The following is a 21,235-nucleotide window of genomic DNA, read 5'->3' as shown; positions in this document are numbered from 1 at the left end:
AGTGAATATACTATCTTAAAGATCTATATTTAGAGACATTTCAGAGCAGCAGTTCTACGGAGAGAAGCCTCAGGCGGGTGCATATGGACCAACTCAACCGTGAAAATATTTGATAAGCAGTTTCCATCACAATGTGGTCATTCAGCCTGAAATTTTATTTAAACACCACTATTCCAGTGGGCAGAACCTTAAAGGACCTTATCCAAAAAGGCACAGTTACCTAACAGAAGCTCTCTAAACTCAGCCCTCACCTGACAGAATACAGATCATTTATTAACTCAGCTGAGCAAGAGGGCGGGGATGTTAGGGACTGGCGAGCTGAATTTCCAATGACTGAGGAGCACATTTTCCCAAACGTACAGTCACTTTGTCCTTTCTGTTTCCTAAGCTCTTTACTAGATAGGTCTGAGCTGTGAGAGGTCTAAGCTGTGAGAGCTGGCCAGTGCCTGTCACTGATTAACTCAATTCCACTATAGAGACTTGCAAAAAATAGGTTAAAATGGGTCTTTTCTGCTTAGACTCGAGTTGTATTTCCATGCATCTAGCAATACTACACGTGCATGAGAAACAAGGCAGGCACAGCACAAGGATCCTGACATTTAAAAAGAAAATTCTCAAACACGATGTACCTCTATTATAAGACGATGCTTTCTCAAGCTACAGGGGTGAAGACAAATGATGGGTGCACACCTGCTCCGAAGAATGATTCCCTGCTAAAGAGCTGGAGCCCAGAAAACCACAAGGCTCAGCCTAGCATTACATCACCACGCCAAGCCAGCTCCTCACTGGATCCCAGGGTTCGGGGGACCAGTGAGGAAGTCCCCCACCTTGGGGCCCCATCCCTCCTACAACATACAGACCAATCCCCAGCATCTTTTAATCTACACATCCATGACTCTTAAGAACCCACCACTTTACTACCCCCACCCCAAGTCCCCAGAAAACACTCTTCTCTGAAACAGTCTTCTCTCTGGAAAAGGTGGGGGAAGGCGGGGGGCGGGCAGGTGAGGCTAGGAGGTCCACTTTGGATACAAGCCTGAGTTGCTGAAATGCGACCCGGCAGGCAGACCCATTCAATAAGCCCCATCATCCAAACATGCCTGGTAGGTAATGGAGACGACCATAACAGAAACGTGAATTCTAATAAACACTCAGCCAGGATAAAGGCCACTTCTGAGCACGTTAGCTCTGTGGTTGAGAGAAAAGATCGGATTCCTGGATCGATGCACAGTCAAGCACTGCCTCCACCAATGACAGTACGGTTCGGCCCTTTACTAATAATAGCAAGCGGCCTTGTCCTCGAGTGTTCACCAGAGTGAGTATGTGGATGATGCTTAGGCTAACTGGACGGAACGTCCACCAGAGCACACCACGCTATCTGCCCAGCCACACGCGTAGCTGCCCGGAAACTGGGCTGTCTCCCTGGGCACGGAGCTGCCACGCTCATGGGTTCTTCCTAGGAGGAGGCAGTCGCTGATGCCTGGCTGTTCCTTGCAGGAAATACCACTGCGCCGGGGGTGCAGAGGAAACATGCTGACGGCAGGAGAAGCCCCCGACCATGCACCCACTGCTGAGCGACCAAAACCGAATTCCTGGGAATCGTTTCTGCCCGCAGCAGTAACTTGAGGCTACCAGATGCTCCTCCCAGAGCAGTCACCAGGTAAAGCCTTGCAACGCTGCGGAGAACCCTAGGCCAGCCTGGGCTCCAGGCTGCACAGGCATTAGGAAAGGCGACACTAACAAAGCCCGGGCATCCTCTCCTCCTCCCCGGGAGGCTCGGGGCGGCCCGGGCGGAGCACTTACATTGCCTCGGAAGCCTCCAGGTTCAGGTCGCTGGCTGGGGCTGGCTGCAGGGACTGCGACCCTCCCATCCTCGCTGTGCCCTGGCGTGCAAGCTAGCTGCGAGTGGGGCCAGCGTCCTGGCGCGATTCCTGCAGCCGGGAGCCGGGGCGGGCCGGCCGGCGGCCGGGGTTGCTGCACTGCAGAGGGGAGCAGCTGCGGGCATCCGTGGCGGCGGCTGCGGCGGCAGGGAGCTGCGACTCGCAGCCCGAGCCGGGGCCCGGGGGGCGAGCGCCGCGGATGTGTGCGCGCGAGTGTGGCCGGCGCGCGCCCGAGTGTGGCCGGCGTGCGCGGCTCTGCCCGGGGCGTGCGGGTGTGAGCGTGAGCGCCGGTGTGGTCCGAAAGGCTCTTCTCTTAAACCCCCCGGCAGCCGGCTCCTGTGTGTGACACGATGATGTCATCATCGCCGAGCAGCCCCAACGCCTGCATCTTCACAAAGCTCCATCGCGGGCTCCGGAAACCGGGCTGGGGGTGGGGAGGCGAAGACCCTCCCTCTGCCCCAGCCCCTCCCGCCTCGCCGGGACCGCCCGCATTGTGTAGCTTTGAAATGCAAACGAGCCGCGGCCCGGGAGCTGGGGCCCCAGAAAGGAGGGGCGTGGTGGTCGGGTGGGCTGACCACCGAGAGTAGGGGGCTCAACCCTGCTGGCTCATCCCTCCAGGAAGGAGGAAATGGTCTCTCCCGGCCCAGGACCAGGGGGACGGTTGGAGGAACAGGTAAACAGGCTGCAGCGGGCCGCGGGAGCGACGCTGGCAGAGACGTGCGCCCTTTTCCACCGCCGGCTTCTGCCGGCTTCAGGCCCTGGGCCCTGGAGGCAGCTAAGGTCTGTACCAGGGAGAGTTGCGGGGCCTGGCTCTCCCCTCACAGCCAGCCCGGGCCTGGCCTCCAGGGACCTTTGCACCGCATAGTCTGCACGGCTTGGGGCAAGCTAGGGGGCAAAAGGTACTGGGCCTGGGAGCGGGTTGGGGCTGCAACACCATCTTTGGCCACCAAATGAGCCCCACAAAGCCAAGCCCTGTGCAAAGGCTCACCCTAAACAAGCAGACGCCTGGCCAGCTGAGCCACCCAAGGCAGGCCCCTAATGCAGCATCGTGTACAGGGCAGAGGCACTTTCCGTGACATGCATCGGCTCAGCTCTGTGATTCTAAACGGGCTGGGCCTGGAGGAATGTCCGTGACACCCTGTCACCAAGCTCCCAGTGCCCAGCGCCATTCTGTGGCTGGCAGCATATCACCCACCCACTAGCAGCCAAATCCCCAAATCCCCGTCCCTGGCCTGTGGCTGGCTGGGAAACCCTCAAGGCTTGAGCGCCTGAGCCGCCTCACTGAAGGCTGCTGGAGAGAGTTCATCATCTCCGCATAGGTACAGGAGGTTTGGGGCACACCTGGGAACCCCACCGTCCCCCTCATGCTGTACATTCAACACAACCGCTTCCTGCGCTCCCAGCCCAGACTCACAACTGAATTCAAATGGAACCTCTGATGGGTAAGTGGAAGACTCTTCCACATTTTCGCAGCTTTTCTTCACCCATAGGGCGGTGGGCCTAAAATGTATCTCAACTGTGGCCAAAAGCAAAAGAAAATAAAAACAAAATTGTTCAAAGCATTTTAAAATTGCCTCCAATACACTGTTTTCTAGCGACGTGGCCAAGGACGTTTGGATGGGCTCTTCTGATACTGACACTCGAGGTCACAGTAGTTCCAGAGCTTCACGGGGACTGACTTTCCACTGCTGCTATTCAGTATCAGTGTCAAACAGAATGCCAGAGGATCAACATCGTTCTGTGGGATGTAACAACATGAAATTTCCAGGAAACATTGAGAAGGTTTACTTTTGCATTTATATGAAAATAGCTAATGATTATGTCAATCTTGCAGGGAAGGTAGCTGTCAGGGGTGGCGTGATGAGGCGTGCTCTGGAAAGCACCTCCCGGGGAAGCTGTCACTCAATGTCAGCATTGGGTGTCACTTGGTGGCAAGGATCCTGCAACCTGTTCATCCTGTCATCATTCTCAGCACCCTGGGGGTTTGTTTCGCTGTCAGAAAACAGACCTCTTGGGCTCCATATGCAGGTGAGGGCCCAAAGAAGCTTACCACGCGGAGCTGAAACATTGGTAAGCTCTAACCTGGGCTGGTACTGTTCTGAGGAAAGTGGCCCTTTCCCTGGGCACCTAGGGACTGGCCTTCAGCCAAGCCTGGTACTCAGAAAATACATGAGGAAAAAATGAGGAACCACAATTAGAACTCATCTGCCAACTTTTAAAAACATTTTTCAGATGATGTCCAAAAGCACAAAGCCATCTAAATGTCCTTACCCTGAGTAGGTAGAGGTTCTGCTGCGATAACAAGATAGGGTTTGAAATGAGACCGGAGTTCAAATCCTGACTTTTCCCTCATTAGCTGTGTGGCCTGAGCCGACTGCTTAACCATACTGAACCTTATTTCCTCAGCTGACAAAAGAGGAAAAGCATCTATTTTGCAAGGACATTGGAAAAAGTAAATTAAATACCATCTATGAATGCCCAGGACCAGGATTCTTCTTTATAAGGTAAAAATTTCCCCCAAGTATGTGGGGAAAAGAAAGAGATCAGCCTGTTACTGTGTCTATATAGAAAGAAGTAGACATAAGAGACTCCATTTTGTTCTGTATTTGAGATGCTGTTAATCTGTGACCCTACCCCCAACCTTGTCCTTGCAAGAGACATGTGCTGTGGTAACTCAAGGTTTAATGGATTTTGGGCGTGCAGGGTGTGACTTTGTTCCTAGATAAGCTAGGTATTGTCTAAGGTTTCTCCCCATGTGATAGACTGAAACTATGCTGCCAAAAGGTTTATGGAGATGTTTGCATATGCATCTCAAGGCACAGCTTTGTCCTTTGAACTTACTCATGTCACAGAGGTTTTTGTTCATATGTCTTACTGCCGATTTCCTCTTTTTTCTTTGATCCTATTGTCCTGCCACTCCCCTGTCTTTAAGATGGTAAAGATAATTATCAATAAATACTAAGGGAACTCAGAGACCGGGGCCGGCGTGGGTCCTCTGTAAGCTGAGCGCTGGTCCCCTGGGCCCCCGCTTTTCTTTCTCTATACTTTGTCTCTGTGTCTTATTTCTTTTCTCAAGTCTCTCGTTCCACCTTACGAGAAACACCCACAGGTGTGGAGGGGCAGGCCACCCCTTCAAAGTATAGTACCATAAAGGAAATTAAGGCAGCATTAAAGTGAAGTGCTTTTACGTAGAATCCCAACAACTGAAAAGCTATGACATAGTGACAGGATATATTACTTAGTGGGACAACAGCATCTCACTGTTGTCAGAAACACAGTCAAGAACCAGGAGGGGGGCTGGGCACCGTGGCTCACATCTGTAATCCCAGCACTTGGGGAGGCCGAGGTGGGAGGATTGCATGAGCCCAGGAGTTCAAGACCAGCCTGGGCAACATAGTGAGACCCTGTCTCTACAAAAAATAAACAAAATTAGCTGGGTGTGGTGGTGTGTAACTGTGGTCCCAGCTACTCAGGAGGCTGATGTGCTTGAGCCCAGTAAGTCGAGGCTACCAATGGACCCCGAGCTGGTAATTAGCCCGAGCATACACACTCAGTGAGCAATGATCGTGCCACTGCACTCCAGCCTGGGTGACAGAGTGAGCCCCTGTCTCAGAAAAAAAAAAAAAAAACCAGGAGAGAAACAAATAGAATGTGGGCACCATTACAGTCGATGCAACTAAAACCCATGCGTGATTAGTTTGTGTAAATTATTTATGGAAGAGTCTCTCAGACCCCCATTGAAGACGTTTTGATGCTGACTTTACAAACAATTTAAAACAAAGCTGGTGATCTAGTAACTTGGCCTACAGAAAATGTAAAGCTGAAGAAAATGAGGGAGAATGAGCAGAGAGGGAAAGGGCTGTGCTATGGACCGAATGCTTGTGCCTCCCTCCCAGATTCATGTGTTGAGGCCCTAATCCCTAGGGGGATGGTATTTGGAGGTGAGGCTTTTGGGAGGTAATTAGAATTAGATTACGTCATAAGGGTGCCCTCGAGATGAGATTATACCTGTATAAAAAGAGAAAGACACACAAGACCCCCCCTCCCAACCCTCCTTCTCTGCTGTGTGAGGCAAGAAGGTGGCCATCTGCAAGCCAGGAAGAGAGCCTTCCTCAGGAGCCCAACCATGCCGGCACCCTGACCTCAGACATCCAGCCTCCAGAACTGGAAGAAATCAATGTGTTCTATTTAAGCCACCCAGGGAACCCCACCACTCCTAAGCATGGCCCTAATGAGACCCTGAACTCAGCCCCTGGTGGCCTTTAGACCACAGTCCACATATTCTAGGCCCCCGAAGGTCATAGCCTGCTTAGACAGGCTCCACTGCAAACCTTCCTACTGAAGTCCCCAAAGACACCCTAGAAACCTGGATAAATCAAGGAATGCATCATTTCTAAAAAGCAGTTCAACGTATATTAATGCACCTATTGTGTGCCTGGCCTATAAGTGGAAACCAGCTTATTCTCACAGTACTTAGTGACACCTACCAGAAAAAGCAGCAAACCTGACAAATCCCTGTAGCCAAAAGATAAACCATGTAATGCAGCCTCTTAAGTCCCACAGAGGTTCAAGGGACTGAGCCATGGTCAGAAACTGTGAGTAGTTTGAGACCCCTCTGATACCCCAAGAAAAACAAACGTGAGTGGCTCCACCTTTGCCTCTGGCCTCAGGGAGTCTCCAGTTGCCATAGCAGCGAGACTCTCCAAACACTACCAGTGGACCCCGAGCTGCTAATTAGCCCGAGCACACACACTCAGGAAAGTAGGTCAGATCACAGAGAAACCCATCTGGAGGAGCTAAGAATGTAAACACAGATGGAGAACGGGGCTCCTCCAAGCCCTGGGTCTTCACCACCACCCACTACACCCTGGTGGGGAGTGGAGGGAGGCTGGACAAAACCCCAGCAACTTCTCTTCAGGGAACCAAGCTTGAGACCGGCTCTGGGCTGTCTCTGAGAGTGTTATCTTTTTCTTTTTCTTTTTTTTTTTAATTTTTTTTTTTAGACGGAGTCTCGCTCTGTCGCCCAGGCTGGAGTGCAGTGGCCGGATCTCAGCTCACTGCAAGCTCCGCCTCCCGGGTTCCCGCCATTCTCCTGCCTCAGCCTCCCGAGTAGCTGGGACCACAGGCGCCGCCACCTCGCCCGGCTAATTTTTTGTGTTTTTAGTAGAGACGGGGTTTCGCCGTGTTAGCCAGGATGGTCTCGATCTCCTGACCTTATGATCCGCCCGTCTCGGCCTCCCAAAGTGCTGGGATTACAGGCTTGAGCCACCGCGCCCGGCCGAGAGTGTTATCTTGTTACTCCACCTGAGGCCCCACGCATCCAGCCCCACGTCACACAACTCTGCACCCAGTAGTGCCTGAACGCCTGAGCCCTGCACCGAGCTAGGCACACTCACTGCCTTGCCGAAAATTCGAAGAGCTGGGAAGCTGTGTGGCCTGAATGCAGCACCCACACATCAACATGAGCAGGGTACCTGTGAGCAGGGACAGAGCCTGGGCTCAGGCAAGAATGGCGCGGTGCCGGGCTTTCTCTACCCAGGTGTCACAGTCCCGGGATGGACGCTCTTTCCTGGGCTTTGGGGACACGCTTCCACATCACTCAGTCTTGTTCCAAAGGTTGTCCACTGCCTTTGCAAAAAATTCCCCATTCAACCTCCTGGCTTTGATTCGGCATTGGAGCATGGCCAGGTCCTCACCGTGGCCTCACCGCTGAGGAGCTGCCCCCTCCTCAACTTCTCCATCTCTCTCCGTTCCTCCAGAAAATCACATCCCAGCTCTCCCAACTCCCCGGAGGGGTCTGCTCCCTGCCAGCCCCCAGACTTTTCTTCCCATTCCCTCGGCTGCCTGCACATCGATGCCTTGGTGCTTTCTTGCCTTGTTAAGAGTCTCAGGTGTGTCTGTGTCTTGTGTCTCTGCTCTCCAGCCATGCAGGGTGCCCCAAACACAGCCAGAGCCCATAAACACATGCTGCACGAGACCTCAGAGGACGGGGAGAAGGTCCTGGCAAAACTCTGTCTTATGAATAGAGAAAAGGCAGAAGATGGTTGCGTTCGTTTATTTGCAGCGGTACAGATATTCTGTTAACCTCTTACAGGCCAGCATGAAATCTCACATGCTCACCTTTGGGAGTCTGAGTGGTTTCTTGGGCTTAAGCACAAGTTTCAGTGAAGCCCCATCTTTTCCAGAAGGTTCTCTTGTTCTCTCCTTGCAAAGGGCTGATCTATTTACAGCATCTCTTTCTACCACCTTCACCATATTTACACCTGGGACCTTTCAGAGTTCTTCACAAGCAAGGACAGCTCTACAGGCGAGTCTTCAGGGGGAAAAAAACTGTCGATTCAGTTATGACAGAGGGAGAGGACTGGGAATTTTACTATTAGACCCAGGGAGGTAAGCCAAATGTGCTAGAAAAGAAGACAGTAAAGAGAAATGAGACTCACTTTTGTTTTTTGGGTTTTTTTTGAGACAGAGTCGTGCTCCGTCGCTCAGGCTGGAGTACAGTGGCGCAATCTCAGCTCACTGCAACCTCGGCCTTCTGGGTTCAAAAAATTCTCCTGCCTCAGCCTCCCAAGTAACTGGGACCAAAGGTGCATGCCACCACGCCCGGCTAATTTTTGTATTTTTTAGTAGAGATGGGGTTTCGCCATGTTGCCCAGGCTGGTCTTGAACTCCTGGCCTCAAGTGATCCGCCCGCCTCGGCCTCCCAAAGTGCTGGGATTGCAAGTGTGAGCCACCTGTAATCTCGCAGCCAGTTGAGATTCAGTTTTATTTTTAAATTAAGAATTCAGAATATATTTGTAATCTTTGATATCTATAGGAAGGAAGGAAGAAAGGAGGGAAGGAGGGAGGGAGGCCAGTCCGAAAATCTCAGGGCTATACAAAAGTTATTAACATTAAGAATTCTCATCACATATGAAAAAAAAAATCAGTAACACAAATACCATGTTCAAAAAGACTGAATTCTCAAAATCTTCCTTTCTTTATCAAATTAATTCAGCCCTCTTTTTCTTAAACACATCATTGCTGGCTTGATAGTTCCACTCTTTTGAGATGGAAATCGTAGGAGACACTCATGAGGTAGCTTTTGAGAGAATATACCCTACCTAATGTCAAAAAGGACTTAAGCTCACAATTCAAGAGAACAAAGAAAATACAGGAAGAAAAGGTGGGTAAAAGCCAGAGGGAGTGAGGTGAGCCTGGAAGTACTGACGTAAGCTCTTGCAGGAGTGGGGTAGGAGTCTGGCTCTAAGTTTCCCAACAGCCAAAGCAAAAAGGGCAACAACTATGACCAGTTACATGATTCACAAAATCCGACAGGTTAAAAAAACAAAAAAAAGACCATCCCACGGATGAGCAGCTTCTGTTGTGACTTTCTGAACATGCATTCTCCCACAAGCCCTTCACCAGGTGACTGTACGTACATGATGACTGATGCCTTCAACAATATCCTCCCACCAATACAATATTCTTCCATAGAGCTATGTCAGCAAGCACGGCAGGGGCTCCTCAGCTCTCCTGGCAATCAACAAAATCCAAAAACTACAAAGTTCCCAGGATGCGTTTCTAGTCCCCCTATCCTACACTAAGGGTCCCCACCACTCAAGTTTCCATGCTAACAAGGTTACATAAGAGAACACAAAGGGCAGCATTAGGACAACGTCATCAACAAAGTAACCATTTATAGACTTGATCCTCCCTCACATGCTCCTCCTGTCTTCACAAGTCTATTTTACTGTATTTTATTTGAGACAGGGTCTCACTCTGTCACCCAGGCTGGAGTACGATGGCGCAATCTCAGCTCACTGCAGCCTCGACCTCCTGGGCTCAAGCGATCCTCCCACCTTAGTCTCCTGAGTAGCTGGGACCACAGGCATGTGCCACCATGCCTGGCCAATTTTTTGTAATTTTTGTAGAGATGTGGTCTTACTATGTTGCTTAAGCTGGTCTCGAACTCCTGGGCTCAAGTGATCCACCCACCTTCTCCTCCCAAAGTGCTGGGACTACAGACGTGAGACACTGCACCCAGTCATGTCCTCACAAGTCTGGTCTTTGGCAGTCTCTTGCTGATTGAAGGAGCAAATATACAGTGCCAACAACCTGAAAGCAAAACTGCAAACCTGGAAGAAGAAGGAGGATGTCATGGAGTCAATTAAAGTGACACCAGAGAATTGCTCAAAACCTACCCAAAGCTATAAGAAAGGGCAGCTGGCACAGTCAGACCTGTGAGCAACTGAAGAAGAGAAACTCAGCCAGGATGAGGGCAGAAGGTGGCTTCAAAGAGAGAACGTGAAGATGAAAGAACCGAGAGAAGCCCTCGGAACTGTTTACGAAAGAGCAACCCTGTTGCTTAAGCTGAAGTGAGGTGTGAAGTGAAGAATATGCAGCATTGAAAATCTGGCAAACAAAAACAAAAACAAAAACAAAACATCTGCCCAAATCCTTTGTTCATTCTAAGCATTAACATGTGGTTACCATTAAAATCTACATTTTGTTAAATATAAAATAAAATCATTTTCATAATTTTTCATTTCTTTTCAGAGTGAAGTCTTAAAAACGTTTTTTGTACTACTGGCTGGGCACGGTGGCTCACGCCTGTAATCCCAGCACTTTGGGAGGCCAAGGTGGGTAGATCACGAGGTCAGGAGATGGAGACCATCCTAGCTAACATGGTGAAACCCCGTCTCTACTAAAAATACAAAAAATTAGTCGGGCGAGGTGGCGGGCGCCTGTAGTCCCAGCTACTGGGGAGGCTGAGACAGGAGAATGGCGTGAACCTGGGAGGCGGAGCTTGCAGTGAGCCGAGATCGCACCACTGTCCTCCAGCCTGGGTGACAGACTGAGACTCCATCTCAAAAACAAAACGAAAAAAAAGTTTTTCCCACTATTACCATAAAACTTTTGATTTATTAAGTGGACTCATTTTAAGTGGCCTTTCTCAGTTAACAGTTTCCTTCAGAAAACCAGATGTCCTTCCTGTAACTACCTTTATAAACTGGGTTTAAGATCACAGGCGAAAATCAAGAGGGTGGCCCACAGCAGACACGTGGCCAAATAAAATCTCAACCTCTAAAGTTCAGGCTGCTACTTCGAAGTAAAGCCCAGTTCCATTCTAAACCTGGGAAGATAGAGCCAACGCTCTCACCTAAGCCAGGTGACTGCATCTGTCTAGGATCAAAAACATAACCAGTGGTATACATCTTTCTTCTCGGGAAACTATTTCCAGGAAGAACAGAAAATTCAGTAAGCACCACAAAAATATTCTGGTTCTTGTTTAAAGAGGCTTAATATTGCATTTGGTTTGAATGCTGATGTGTTAATCCACTGAGTTCCTCTACAGTTTAAAGTCACTGGTTTTAGAGGCTACTTTGTACTAGGAATAAAAGGCCTTTTAAAGAAAACATTTGGGTGTAAACAGAGATGGGGTCTCCCAGCTGCCAAAATCAACAGCAAAGCTGGTTTCTGAGTCCAGACTGGAGAAGCAGGTTGGGAAGGGCGGATCTACGTCTCTGTGGTGGGAGGGGCTCCCCTCAGTGGCCCAGTGGTGGAGATGCTTCCAAGATGAAAGTACAGAAAGCAAAGGCAGAACCTCCACGCCTCTCCATCCTTCCCTCATTTTGAGCAGAGACAGCGGCTACCTGTGACTGCCCTGGGGTGAATTTGCAGCATCTGGGGTAAATTTCTTCCCACGCCTGCCGGCAGCAGTCGAGACAGACCTGGCATAGGGCTGCCCTACTTGTGAGCCAGGCAGCAAAAACCAGGCGCTGAGGATCAGAACTGCTGACTCAAGGCTCCATGAAGGAACAGAAATCCAGAAAGCCAGGACAGAAATAGCATCCATGAGCATCTATTGATAGCATAAAGTCCGTGGGCAGAGTAAGTGAATGAGCGTGTCCGCGTGGGTGGGTGTGTGTGCGCCTGCATGTGTGTTAGCAAGCCCTAAAAATATTTCCCTTTTTCCATAACCATCTGAGAGGCCCTGTCGGTATAATTCCCTCTACATCCTGCCTAACTGTGGCCAGCTGCAATTAATATATAATTGTGTCTGAAGATAAGAGATTGTTTTTCCTAAATTCTCAGATCTTTAGCAGTTGATGTGTACATGGGAAGAAAATCTTCCTGTGACAACAGACTGACCAAATTCCTGCTTCATCTTTGCTGAGCTGAGGAATTGTTGTGAGAGAGAACAGGACACAGGCATGACAAGGTTTTCTAATAGCTTGCAGAGGCTATTAGGCATCAGTTTGGCAAAAATAAATGCATGGCATATTTACATATTTTTCTGCATCTCTTTAAACTATTACACCAGGAAGACATGAAGGGTTGCTACTTCGCATAAGCATTTCCCCTGTGCAGTGACTGCCTGCCTCGGAACCTACCTGTACCTATGATCTTTTTTTTTTTTTTTTTTTTTTTTTTTTGAGACTGAGTCTGGCTCTGTCGCCCAGGCTGGAGTGCAGTGGCCGGATCTCAGCTCACTGCAAGCTCCGCCTCCCGGGTTTACGCCATTCTCCTGCCTCAGCCTCCCGAGTAGCTGGGACCACAGGCGCCCGCCACTTCGCCCGGCTAGTTTTTTGTATTTTTTAGTAGAGATGGGGTTTCACCGTGTTAGCCAGGATGGTCTCGATCTCCTGACCTCGTGATCCGCCCGTCTCGGCCTCCCAAAGTGCTGGGATTACAGGCTTGAGCCACCGCGCCCGGCCTGTACCTATGATCTTAAACCCACTTTATACACACACCCATGCCCCAGTATGTGACGGCTCCTTTGTCCTAGCAGCAGCAAGTTTGGCTCCAAGAGGGAGCCTCGCCCGGCATCAGGCCCTTGGAAGCCCTCAATAACTATGGGGGTATGGAGAAATGGGTAGACAGAGCTGTACTTGCAGACACAGAGGAGAAAGGCAACCATCCAAACTGTTTCCAGCTGAGGCCAGGGCTGAAGGCAACTCAAGGAGGTCCTCCCTAGGATGAGCCCTTCCAGGGCTGCAAAGAGACCCCAGGTACCACATGCAGAGCCCAGAGCCAGTTCCCCAGTCTCCCTGACCTCAACAATCTCCCTAGCGGCGGATCTTGTTTGTTTTTGTGATTGGGGGGCCGGGGGGAGGAAGACAGGTTGGGTGCTCGGCAATAAGGTTTGAATTAAACTCTCTTCCTCAGACACTTAGGTCAAAAAGATGAATAGAAAGCAAGGGACATTTTTCACTCACTGGCATCCTTAAGCTGACCCTGACAAGTTATTAGGCCTCTGTGCTTCCGTTTTCTCATCTGTGCAATGAAAATAATAACAGTTCCTCTTCCATGACATGGAGGTTGCAAGGTTTAAATGAGATAATATGTGAAAAAGCCCGAGGTACTGCAGTGCCAGGCATACAACAAGTGCTCAATACATGTTTAGCTGTGGCTGCTGCTGTGGCTGTTTTGTGAAAAAAACAAGAAATCACATTGGCCCAAGGAGGACTTGGTGTCCCTGCTTCACTGACTCTCACAGCATCTCTGAGACCCCAGGCCCGAGGTCTTCAATCAGGCAGAGGAGTTAGAGGCTGGAGGGCTCCCTGGAGGAGTCCACAGATATGAGAGGACCCAACCCAAATGGTTCCCGCCACAGCTTTGGCCTCAGAGCTTGGGACCTCAGCCAGTGTTCTGACTTTGCTGGGCTTCAGTTGTCCCATCTATAAAATGGGCACAGTAAGAATATCTCCCTGACAGGGCTGTTACACACATTAAATGAGATGAAATATGTATCGGGCCAGGCGCTATGGCTCATGCCTGTAATCCCAGCACTTTGGGAGGTGGGAGGACCACCTAATGTCAGGAGTTTGAGACCAGCTAGGCCAACATGGTGAAACTCTGCCTTTACTAAAAATACAAAACGGAGCCAGGCGTGGTGACCTACACCTGTAATCCCACCTACTCAAGATGCTGAGGCAGGAGAATCGCCTGAACCCAGGAAGCAGAGGCTGCAGTAAGCCGAGATCACACCACTGCACTCCAGCCTGGGAGACAGAGCAAGTGAGACTCCGTCTCAAAAAAAAAAGAAAGAAATATATATCAAATGCATGGCTCTCAGTGCCTGGTACACAGAAAGTACTCAATAAAGGCCAGATGTCATCACAAAAAGGAAGTAAGAAAACTACAGCCACTCTGTGATGCTCCAGGGAGAACCTGAAACCCAATCCCAGCCACAGCCTATTACGTTGCTCTCCATCCTTTCTCCACAAGGTCCCAGCTCCCACCCTGAGTCCTGCCAAACAGCGCTGCAACAGTCAGTGTTCCGGCCACAGAGAGTGAGGATGCAGGACGGCTCAGCCCACTTCCCCAACTACGTCAGTCTGGACAGATGTCTCAGGCTGTGTTGGCAGAGGCACTGCAGGTACCACGTGCCAACCTCGGGACAAGCTGCCTCCTCTTGGAAATGAAGCAGGGACAATGCACCAGGGAATCATATCATCAAGTCAGCCATGTCAACACACGTTTATGGAATGGAATAGAGTATCACTGCAGCCCACCAAGTAAGGGACGTTCCATGTCAATCATGGACACACATGGGGTTAGTACGTGTGTACTGGCCACAATGTTAAGCTTCTCCCTGTGGTTTCAGCAAAGCCACTCTGGCCAGGCTGCAGGTCCTCCAACCTGGAAGACTTCCCCCTTTCATTTTTGTTTGCTTATTTCTTTTTGTTGTTGTTGTTTGATCTTCCATCCCTCTTTAAGAAATCATTCTGATTTTGTTCATCGGCTTTCAGCCCCATTATCTAAACCCAAGAAAGGCAGGCAGGACCCTATAATTCTTTCTGCAAAGCCAGGAAATGATGCTCAGTGAGATAGTATTTACACAGAGATGGGAGCAGGGACACCAAGGTGGGGCACAAGGTGGGCAAGTCATCCCCAAAGAGCCACCATCCCTTGCCTCTTAGCCCAGGAGAATACTCCAAGGTCTCCATGTTTGGTGGAACCACATGGGGAATTACACCCCTTGCCCTGGGCCCCAGCCTTGGGCAGTAAGGGGAGGAAATGCTGGTGCCAAGCCCGAAGCCCTGGGCAACTTGTCCCACCGAGCCCCTGCCCAGCCACAGCCCAGCCTGGGAGTAGTCATCTCTGCAGTGTCACCCTCAGACATAGTGTGGCCCACGTTGCAGGGTCACCACTGTATCCCCAGCACCTGCCTGCAACCTTGCACAGAGCAAATGCTCAATCAATGTTGGTGAATGGATGAATGCAAGGCACAAAGACAGACCCAGGTCCCCTCCATCCCCATGGCCACTGCTTTAATTCAGGCCACCACTGTCTCCCACCTGGACCACAGTAACAACTTCCACAAGGCCCTCTGACCTCTGGCCTCTCCTGCACCCACCCTCCTCCTCACCACCAGAGGTATTTCCCCAAACTAAATTCCACCCTGACTCTTCCCTGCTTGAAAAGAGAAGACATGTTTCTTTGCACTTCTTGGGCACCAGCAAACTCCCCAGTCCAGCTGCAGGCCCCTCTAAATCTGAGGACTATGGCCACCTTGGTTGCTCACCCTGCTGCTCTGTCCAAGACTGCTGTACCTCCCTCCAGTCCCTTCAGTTCCTCCCTGACCTGTTGCCTGAATCTGCTGGGCCTCGCCACACCCCAAGCTTTGGCACATTTGGTTCCTCTTCCCTGAAGCACTTTTGCCCTTCTTTACTCTCAGCAAACACCTAGTCATGTTGTAAAACTCAGTGGTGATGCTGCCTCCTCTGGGAAGCCCTCCCAACTTCTCCAGGCAGAGTCAGGTGCTCCCTTCTCTTGAGGTCTTTTGTTCTCAGCTCTGTTGGAGAGTTTATCATGTTGTATTATGCTAAGTTTATCATGTTGTATTTTTCTGTTTCCAGAACAGCTGTCTGTCTGCTTCCTTTTCCCCATCACTGCTGAGAGCAGGGGGAATGTGAATTCAGTGCCTCCTACTTGTCAAACACTGAGCTACATTCTTCATGTATATTTACAACTCACAATAACCCCCAAGAGGTGGGTACCACTAGCCCCACCTTAAAGATGGGTAAACCAAGGCTCAGAGTAGTCAAGTAACTTACACCACATCACACAGCTGGTAAATAGGCATGTCTTTCCAACTTCATGCTCCTTCCCCTGCGCCACATTCTGAATAGTCCGTGGCACAGAATCAACCGGGATGTATCTGCTGAGACGCTGGCTGGCAGGATCAAAAAATGCAAACAAAGGAGAAGAGAGGACCGAGGAATACTGCCTGACTCCACCCAGACTCCAGTGCTCAGCAGGGCCTTCTCCTGCCAGCCAAGTGTTAAAGAAACTGACTCATCAACACGGGGCGGCACTCCGGCAAGGTGGAGTCCCGAGCCACACATGCTCGTACCATATCCCACCCCACCCCACCTCCCTGGGCCCTGCCTCCCTTGGTTTGGGGGTCTATTTCTCTACCTCCTTTGGGGCACTCTGTGACCGGCCGTCTCCTGGTCACCTCTCTTTCTGCACCTCCACTGGGTCTGAGGGCTCGAGAGTGCGCATTTGGCTTGGAAGGAACGCAGCCTCCTGGAGTGCAAGCACCTAAACCATCAAGTGGCAGCCGAGGGCCGTCCCTGGGCAGCCATGCTGGGGGAGGAGGGTGGGCTCCTGGCCTCAGCTGCCCCTATTCAGGGCAAGAAGGGACCCCACACTGCCTTGGAACCTTCCACCCAGCAGTGCTGAGCTGAGCGTGTCCAGCCACGCTCTCAGACTCCTGCCCATATGTTCCTCCCTGAGCCCCACTTCGGGGCGGGATCCCCTTCCCAGCTGCTCTAGGGGCCGTGGGACTGCAGCCCAGATGGCGTCACAAGCTGAAGCTTTGCAGCTTCTCCCAGCTGTGCCCCCAGAGTAGGGCCAAGGAGCCCCGCTGCTGACGGCTCTCCTTCCCCTCCCCTACCAGAAGAAAGAAAAGAACTGCAGACCTGGGCCCACAGGACTGAGGAGGCCACAGTCTAACTGACGCCCTCTGCTCCTGCTCCTCAGGCTGAAGCCGGCCGGCGGGCCCAGCGCCCGCTCCGCTGCAGCTCACATTACGGAGACTGAGCAGGCGCCGGGATACCATCGATGCCCCCGCGCGTCTCACCGGCCGGTGACGTGGCTCCGGGTAGTTGTGCTGTCTGCCCTGGACCCAGTGGGCCTTAGAAGCCAAAGAACAATGGAAACTCGACCTGCGTAACGAAGGAATGATGCCACGAGGGCCCAGTTTGGTCAGCACAGAATCTAATCCCCAGAGACCCTCAGCCCAATAACCCAGCCCCTTTCCCTCGTGAGGCCAAGAGGCTCATCCGCACCCCGCCTACAAGGCACAGTGCCGCGCCGGGGAGCGGGCTGGGAGCGGGCTGGCGAACTGGCTCCAGAGTGAAGATGCATCAGGTTTTCCAAAGGGCTGACTTCTCTAACTCGGGTGGAGGGAATGGGGAGGTTTCTGCCCTTCCCCTCCTGCGCAGGAAGAACTCTCGGGTCTTGGAGAAGTGTTGACAGAGGGAAGGGAGCAATTCGGGGCAGGCTGCCGAGGGCGGGTGGTGCCAGGAGTGTGGGGGCACCTCACAGGAAAGCCGGAAGGAAGAGCCAAGGCCGCAGCCGACACAGGCTGCAGCTCAGGGCAGCATTTTCTCAAGGGGTGTCTGCTGGGCCTCCTGCCCAGCACCAGGGATCCAGCTTCCTCCCTGCAAGAAGCTCAGCGGCTTCTCCCATCCCGTTTCTCCTGGGTCTATCCAGACAGCCCTTGGCCAGGTTTCCAAGTCACCAATTCCTAGGGGACAGCTGTCCGCAGTAGGGAGTGACAGGCCAACTCTGAACAGAGATGATGCTTGCGTGGGCTCACACGCACACCCACTCAGCTCATGTCCAACACAGCAGGCTCTTTGCCACAAGCCCCCAGAGGTCAGCTGTGGCTGCCTTGGTGAGGTTAGGGCTTTCAACTTGTATTCCTGCAAATTCTTATCATCAGACCCCTCGCCTGACTTCAGCCTCGTACTGCTCTCCAAAGAGCTGATAGCTCTGGAAAAGCCAGGGTGACCTGCTGACCCCACAAGGCCTCAGGCTACACTGGAGGGGAAAGGAAGGCCCATCAGAATCGTGGTCACTGCAGCAATGGTCTCCCTCCCAGGCAGGGTTGGGAGGCAGAGACTTGAAGCTCTCTCTCCTTCCCAGAACCTCGCTTTTCTCCCTAAGTCACATCTGTTTTCCCCAAGGCCTATAGCCTAATGATTACCAATCAGAGTGGGGGGAGGGGAGTGTGAAAACTCCTGGAGAAAAGCCATTTGCACTGGAAATGTGGGATTGTGTCATCGTTTCCACAGCAGCCGTGAGAAGCAGGAAGAGGCAGCAGGAAGTCACCCAGCATGTCTGCAAGAACAGAGCATCTGTCGATTCTGTAATAAGATGTGCCCTGGGCTTTCTTTGTCAATCCACCAGGTCTCACTGCCTCGCTGCTCCCCTCCAAGCCCAAAGAGAGAAGACAAAGCCACAGATGTGGTGGGCACTGCAGCTGCCTGTGCATAACACCCAGAAGGCACACTGGCTCCAACAGGAGATGCCCGGCTAGAGACGGGAACCCATGGAGGATGTATTTCCAAATCAAGACTCCAACCAGGACCTCAAATTCTGACCCAGGGCTGGGCATGGTGGCTCACGCCTACAATCCCAGCAGTTTGGGAGGCTGAGGCGGTCGGATCACCTGAGGTCAGGAGTTCAAGACCAGCCTGGCCAACATGGTGAAACCCTATCTCTACTAAAAATACAAAAATTAGCCAGGTGTGGTGGCGGGTGCCTATAATCCCAGCTACTCAGCAGGCTGAGGCAGGAGAATTGCTTGAACCCGGCTGGTGGAAGTTGCAGTGAGAAGAGATCACGCCACTGCACTCCAGCCTGGGCTACAAGAGCGAAACTCCGCCTTAAAAAAAAAAAAAAAAAAAAAAAAATTCTGGCTCAGGCTGGGTGAGTAACGACTTCCATTTCAGTGAAATGAAATGTTCAAGCTAACATTTTTGAAACTTGCTTTGAAAACCTCCAGGAACTCATCCAAAGGGAAAAAAACACGGTTTATTGGATCCCTGGACCCAGGCCATGGCCCCATGGTTGAAAGCAGCTGTGGAGAGAGTTGAGGTGGAGATTACACTGAAGGTGATGGAACCACAGCTGTTAGGGAGCCCCAGGAAATGCGAGCCTCAATCCTAAAACCACTCCTGTCTTGGCAGGCAGCTAGCCAGGTCTTTAACAATGCAGATCCCATCATATCACTGGACTGCCTTGGGGCTTCTGGACGCTCTTAAAAGAAAGCCCACGGAGCCCATGACCAAAGCTGCTACAATCAGAGCAATGAAATAACGTAGTATTGGATTATAACCCAAAGAATAAAATGAATATCCAGGAATCCATGCAAATATAAATACATGATTGAATCAATTAATAAATGAAGGAGAAGAGACAAATCTCCTGCACAGAAAAACTCTAAATAACTCTGTAGATGTTCTGCCCTAACAGAGGAGGAGCGCAACTCTCCACCCTTTAAGTGTGCACATAGTGACTTCCTTCCACAGACTACAGCACTGAAAGGGGAGGAAAAAAGGAACTTGGTGGGGTGCAGTGGCTCACGCCTGTAATCCCAGCACTGTGGGAGGCCGAGGCAGGCGGATCACTTGAGGTCAGGAGTTTGAGACCAGCCTAGCCAACATGGTGAAACCTTGACTCCACTAAAAATACATTATCCAGGCGTGGTGGCGGGAGCCTGTAATCCCAGCTACTCAGGCGGCTGAGGCAGGAGAATCGCTTGAGCCTCTGGGGTGGAGGTTGCAGTGAATGAAGATTGTACCACTGCACTCCTGCCCGGGTGACAGAGTGAGACCCTGTCTCAGAAAAAAAAAAAAAAAGTAACTTTACAGTGGAGACACTCAACAAACATGACCTCAGCCAAGCAACTGAGGTCAATGTCAGCAGTGATATGTCATGTTGATGGTATGTACCCTTGATAGGATGTGATGAAAGTGACACTTGATCTCTGTTATTCCTCCCAAAATCCACAGGCCCAGTCCAATCATGAGAAAAGCATCAGACAAATTCCAATAGTGGGCATCTTACTAAATACCTGACCAGAACTCAAAACTTTCAAGGTCATCAAAAACAAGGCAAGTCTAAGAAGAAACTGCCACAGCCAAGAGGCACCCACAGAAACAAAATGGAAATGTGGTGTCCTGGATGGGATCCTGAAACAGAAAAAGGACATTAGGGAAAAACTAAGAAAACATGAATAAACTATTGTCTTAGTCCACTTTCTGTTGCTTATAGCAGAATACCTGAAACTGGATAACTTATAAAGAAAAGTAGTTGTTTTCTTACAGTTATGGAGTCTGAGAAGTCAAAGGTCAAGGGGCTGCATCTGGTGAGGGCCTTCTTGCTAGTGGGGCTCTACAGAGTCTGGAGGTGGTTCAGGGCATCCTATAACAAGGGGGCTGAGTACGCTAGCTCAGGTCTTTTTTCCTCTTCTTATAAAGCCACCAGTCCCATCCCCATGATAACTCAGCAATCCATTAATTCATGAATGGATTAACCCATTCATGAGTGCAGAGCCACATAAGCCAATCACCTCTTAAAGGCCTCACCTCTCAATACTGCCATATTGGGGGTTAAGTTTCAGCATGAGTTTTGGAAGTGACCAATACTCAAACCATAGCAACTATAGACTTCAGTTATTATAAAAAAAGATGTATCAATATATCAATAACTTTTTTTTTTGAGATGGACCTCAGGGTTCATGCACGTACTGTTCCTCCCCAGCAATATCTACTCTCTTCCCAGTATCTTCAGCAACCCTCAGCCCAGCCCACGCATAAACCCACAAAGCTTAAGCTCTCAGTCGCTTCCCTGGGAAGCCATCCTCAGCTACCCAGACTGAGGTTGTGCGTCGCATCCACCCAGGGTACTGCACTTCTCCCCAGTAACTGATCGTTCCGTGTCTATCTTCCAGCACTGGATGTTCCTTGAGGGCAGGACGGTGCCTGTCTTCCGGACCTCTGAGTCCTGTCCCTAGCACAGTGATTGGCCGAGGGTAATCCCAAATTCATGTTGCTGAATGCTCAGATGTGTAAAGGAATGAGATTCAGAAGCAACCCACACAGCGGGCTCCAGGGCTAAAGGTGAGATCGCCCAGTGTGCCCTCTATGACAGGTTGAGAGCCGTGAGCCCATCTGACCTCTGGAAAGAAAAACAGAGAGCAAATGGGTACCACTTGTGTCTGCTGGTGCCAGGAGGCACCAGAGATGCTCTCTGACCCTAAGACTGCATCAGCTTAAAAGGTCTGGAAGTTGAAATGTTTATTTTATATTTCATCAAAAATCTACTCTAGCCCTTGGATAAGTTCTTTT

General features: G+C 50.9%; 1 protein-coding gene across 49 annotated transcripts in view; it reads right to left on the bottom strand.

The window, feature by feature from the left end:
* The window catches only part of TACC2 (transforming acidic coiled-coil containing protein 2), a 264,869-nt gene that overhangs the window by 86,827 nt on the left and 156,807 nt on the right, over positions 1-21,235 (bottom strand). For 3 of the 49 annotated variants that reach the window (XM_015148360.3, XM_077947706.1, XM_077947707.1), the window contains exon 1: positions 1,804-2,097. The exons of the other annotated variants lie outside the window; for them this stretch is intronic. In XM_015148360.3, coding sequence (XP_015003846.3) covers positions 1,804-1,871 — 68 coding nt within the window. In that variant the 5' untranslated portion in view covers positions 1,872-2,097. Of the gene's footprint in view, positions 1-1,803; positions 2,098-21,235 lie in introns of those variants that run through there. 49 annotated transcript variants of the gene reach the window in all.

Source organism: Macaca mulatta, chromosome 9, assembly GCF_049350105.2.
Source record: "Macaca mulatta isolate MMU2019108-1 chromosome 9, T2T-MMU8v2.0, whole genome shotgun sequence".
NCBI lineage: Eukaryota > Metazoa > Chordata > Mammalia > Primates > Cercopithecidae > Macaca > Macaca mulatta.
Note: the sequence above shows the minus strand (reverse complement) of the source record. Positions and strands in the feature narration are given on the sequence as shown.